The sequence below is a fragment of the Cynara cardunculus genome (assembly GCF_001531365.2).
Source record: "Cynara cardunculus var. scolymus isolate 2C chromosome LG 5, CcrdV1, whole genome shotgun sequence".
NCBI lineage: Eukaryota > Viridiplantae > Streptophyta > Magnoliopsida > Asterales > Asteraceae > Cynara > Cynara cardunculus.
In genome coordinates this window covers 21,150,346-21,155,187 of record NC_037532.1, presented here as the reverse complement: position 1 = coordinate 21,155,187, position 4,842 = coordinate 21,150,346, and the positions used below count along the sequence as shown (strand labels likewise).

General features: G+C 38.8%; 1 protein-coding gene across 1 annotated transcript; it reads left to right on the top strand.

Annotated features, from left to right (window-relative positions):
* The first annotated feature begins 868 nt into the window (after positions 1–868).
* On the top strand, positions 869–1,901 carry LOC112512891 (RNA polymerase II subunit 5-mediating protein homolog). The gene is made up of 3 exons (XM_025119020.1): positions 869–1,016; positions 1,092–1,168; positions 1,320–1,901. Exons 1-3 carry the CDS (start codon positions 869–871, stop codon positions 1,899–1,901), a joined length of 807 nt encoding a protein of 268 aa, XP_024974788.1.
* Positions 1,902–4,842: the final 2,941 nt, after the last annotated feature.

Genomic DNA, 4,842 nt, shown 5'->3' with positions numbered 1-4,842 from the left:
TAGATGATATTGGCTACATCTGGCCAACAAAGAAGGACACCAGTTATACCCTCAAATTTCTCTCAAAGATTGAGAAGAACCGCATGTGTGCGGTGTGGAAATATTTGTTTTCCTATTTCATCCAGAATCCAAGGTTGCATTGGACATTGGCATTTCTATAATTCATAAGAGGCCAATCAACTTTGCTGGTGTAAACTTTGAAGACCTGGGGCAAAAACTGAACAAACGCCAAAGGGAAAAGGTGGTTCCTTACACCAGATTCCTCTGTATGGTGTTTGCTAAGATTTTTAGAAACAAATAGCCCACAGAAGGAAACTTGGCTATTTGCAGGCTTGGGTCATGAATCTTGGACCATAAGTCTAAAGCTGCTGATGTTGCACTTTTTTTCTCTTATGGACACCTTGCACGACACGCGTTGTAGTACTTTTTCATCTTCTGTAACTGTTCCTGTTTGTCCTTCTTCCCTTGCTCCGATTGTCAAGACTAAGGCAAACCTCTCTTAGTCTATCCTAACCACCACACCCTCTCTTCTAAAAGAACCTCCTCTCAAGCCACTCTTGGTTCTCCAACGAGTGCCAAGAAAGCCAAAAAGGGGCTACCCACATCCGTGGTTGCTATCTTTCAAAAGGTTTTAGTCATTGAAACAAGCCTCATCCCTGAGGCAACTTCTGTTAATACCCCTCCTAGCTATTTAGTGATTTCTTCAGTTACTGTCGTACACGCGGCTCCTCTCCCAAAAGCGTTAGTGACCCAAATCGCTGAAGGTGTGAATATCAGCATAGCCACTGCTAAACACCCACTTCCACCACTCTCATCCATCTTCTTTTATTCTCCTTCTTTGGTCTAGACACATGTTGGTGATTCATCGATGATTGTTTTCACTGGTGATGAAGCAATCACCACAAGACCTGAGGTCAATCCTCTCGAGATACCTCAGTCAACAGAAGCCTATCCTCTCGAAGGCAACCAGGAGAGAACTAGCATCAATCCTTCAGATGATGTTGATGACGTTCTAGGTACTCTACCAACCTACCCCTTCATTTCTTCTAACCCCGAGCTATCTTTTGCTTAATTTTCTTCTACTTTTTTAGGCCCTTTCGATGAAGAACCGACAACCATGGAAGATAAATACAACATGGTTAATGATGTCAAGCTGATTCTCCCAACTGTACACACGATCTTAATTAAAATGAATGAAGTACATAAAGACATGCCTCTTCAGGATGACCTTTCTTCTAACATCTGAGCTGTCAAAGCTGAAGTCAATGATGTGAAGGAATTGCTATCTGAAGTGCAAACCGATGTACGCACCAATGCAGCGACTGAATCTTATTTCTAAGAGTCTTGATGATCTCACCTCTCACTCTGCTGATGACAAAAGGGGGGAGAAAGACTTACCTCAAGCTGCTGCTGCTGTCCTTACAACACCAACTGATGCTCAAGATGAAAGAGCTAAACCAAATGAAGCTGTTGCTGAATTTGTAGATGCCATCATATCCCATGAAGCTAAAGTTGTTGCTGAAGCTGAGGACAATGATGATGCCATGAAAGTTGATGCTCAAGATGAAGACCTTCCTATCACCTCTGCAGATAATGCTGGTGATAAGGAATATGAAGATGATGATGATAACGATGAAGCAGATGATCCTCTTTCCTTTCTTGATGCTGGAAAAGATCTTGGCGCTGCTGTTGATGATGAAGACGATGATAACGATGACTTCACCATTCAATACCACACCAAACCATTTGCGGCTCAAAAAGGTGTCTCACTCAGGGAATCCTCATCCCAGGGAGAGAAAGAGAAAGAGACGTCTACAAAGAACCAGAACACCTCCTCTAAAGACAAATGTATTGTTGAAGAAGGAAACTTGACCGTTCTTTTCAAGCCTATCAATCCTTAAGGATGTTGTTGATCCTCTCTCTCATTGATTTGATGACAACCATTTTTACATTTCGAAGTATTATGTTTATGTCTTTTCAGTTCCAGCGATCATCATCGAGTCTGTTCAGTGATCGCTGAAACATGCATTGTAATCCTAGAACGACGACGATACTTCAAGAAGACAGTACTCACACCCAAGAACCTTCAGTTATTGTTGAAGACTAAAACTGAAGATTAGTGACTGGCACGTTCGTGATCTAAAGCGGCATTCAGTGATTACAACCTAGTCAACATACGTGTGAAGACTGCACAAGCCTCAGTGAGTGCTGAAGAGACCTCTAGCGTTATTCCAGCATTCAGCGATCAAATGAATATTTCTATGCACAATTGTTTTTTTCTTGTCCTTCCATACACAAAGGACAAACCCATACCCTTTCAAGAGATAGTACTGCACGGAGCCGACTAGTCAACTCTAGTACCCACCAACTCCATGAAAGGATGTCTGCTCATGAATTGACAATAGTACTATTCACTGTTGCAAAGGACAAGCATTCCTCTAAAAGCTTGATGCGTGATACCCCTTCTGACTTGCAGTTAATGCAATGGGTAAAAATAGCTGAGCGATCTTCTCATGAACAACATCTACAACACATAAAAGAACACAAACGCTTACCTTCAAGCAAGTTAATTTTTTTTTTCTAATTCTAAAGTTCTTACCCAAGAAGAACATCTTTCTGTCTTTATCTTATGGTGAAGATTTCTTATATTTGCTAAGTATATTTGTGTGTAATCTTAGATTGTTTTAGATAGGTTATCTTTACCTTTTCTATTCCACAAACAATCTGTAAAAATCTGTATTGATCCTTCTATATCAATATATATTTTTAAATATGAAGGTTTTCAGTGTTTGTAATCCGCCTCTACAAACTGTTCCCCTCTAAACTCTTGTAGACCTAATTGGGACCAACAAGTGGTATAAGGGCTCTGTTATCTTCTCGTATTGTTTAGTTGTTCATCTGTATTTTATTATCTTTTCTTTCTCTAGATAATTTACTGCTTTACAAATGGATTTACAAAACATTAACACAAACTTTCACGATAATGGCTCTCTAGCCAAACCTTCCCGATTTATAAGAGACAACTTCAGTCTCTAAAATAATCGAATGTCACTCTTCATGGAGGGTGTGGATCCTGAGATCCCACACAGATGGACCTTATGTTTCATACGCTATATCTCCGGCTGTTCCTAAAAATGCTACGATCGCCGCGATCCCTGAATGGATGATTCCAAAGCTCCCTCATCAATGGGGTGATGAAGACAAGAAGAAGGTTGCTATGAATACTTGAGCGAGATCTATAATAGCCATGTCTCTTTCTGAAGAGGTTTATCATTCTGTTATGAAGCTTAGAACCTCGAAATCCGTATGGGACACTCTTTGTGTTCAATATGAAGGTACTTCCCAAGTACAAGAATCGAGGAAGATTAATTTAGCAAGACAATATGAAAGCTTTCTCTTTGGAAAGAATGAAACATTGTGTGAAGTACATCAAAGATTTAATTGTCTTCTTTTCGATTTGAGGACTGTTGGCAGGGAATATTCCAATTCTGAAACTTTGACAAAATTTCTGGAATGTTTGCTAGAATATTGGGATACATATTCTATGTGTCTCAAAATGTCTAATGATATGTCCTCCCTCTCACTAAGTTCTCTCTATGGGATACTACTTAATCATGAGCAGTCTCGTCAACTGAAGAGGAATCTCATCAAAGATTCAGGAGAAATGAAAAGTTCTCCTTTAGCTTTGATCTCTGAAGATTCTTCAGCTGATCTCCCATCTTCTTCTTCTATTCCTCTTGCTTTTTCTGTTTCTTTAACAGAGTTAGATCCCACTAACTCCGAGGATTTGTCAGAGTATGATCTTGCAGACTTTGATGATTCACAGGCTCTTCTAACCAAGTCATTTAGAACATTTGTCAGAAAAGTAACTTATGAAGATATTCTTCATTGACCATCAAGGATAAGCCAAAGTCAGATCTTATTGACAAGGCTTCAACGATTTGCTACAACTATCAACGCAAAGGTCACTTTGCGAGGGAATGCAGGTTAAATAAGACTATGATGCCATTGTTGATCCCAGATCTCTCAATAACACTAATAATCTAGTTAATAATAACCAAATTATAGTGATTTAACGAAGAAAGTTATGAATGCTCTAGAAGAAATTAAGAAACAGTTAAGAACAATCTTGAGCTTCAAAGGTTTCACTTTTATTATAAGAAGAACGTAAAGCTATTTGAGCGACTCTTTTTACAATAGGTCTGATCACCTATTTATACTAATCAGCTAATGAAAAGATAACTATCTAATGAGACATTTTAGCTAATCTTCTATTAACTGACAATGTTTATCTATTCTATGGATAAACTTTAGTATTAAAGATAAACTAGAAATCTAGMTGTTGACATGTCATCTCCAGCTGTCATTCATGGTGTGGTGAATCATCCTTATCTTTAGATCTTCGCTATATGCTTTTGGATGACTTGCTGGAGAATTCACTGAGTGTTGATGACCAGAGAATCGATGAGGATGCTCTTTCCATCGCATCCCAGATCGTCCATCGGTCCTCTGGTTATACTCCAGACTTAGTCGCTTCTGCCYTGATATCTTCATCGATCCTCTRGTTCTTCATCACTTATTGTTTTTCATTACTTTTTACATTATGAGTTATGGGGTTTAACAATCTCCCCCTAAGTAATGAAAAGACAAACATATGCTACTCTAGAAACATTGGTGATGAACAGAGGCTAATCTAATTGAAAGACATCAGATTCCAAGTTTTCATTGGATGATGAAATTCATACAGTACTGGAATCAGTATACATCAAGGCAAAAAAAAAATTCAACTCATCATGAGCTAGCTGAATATATTTCTGTAAAGTGTAGAAGCAGTCTTCGATA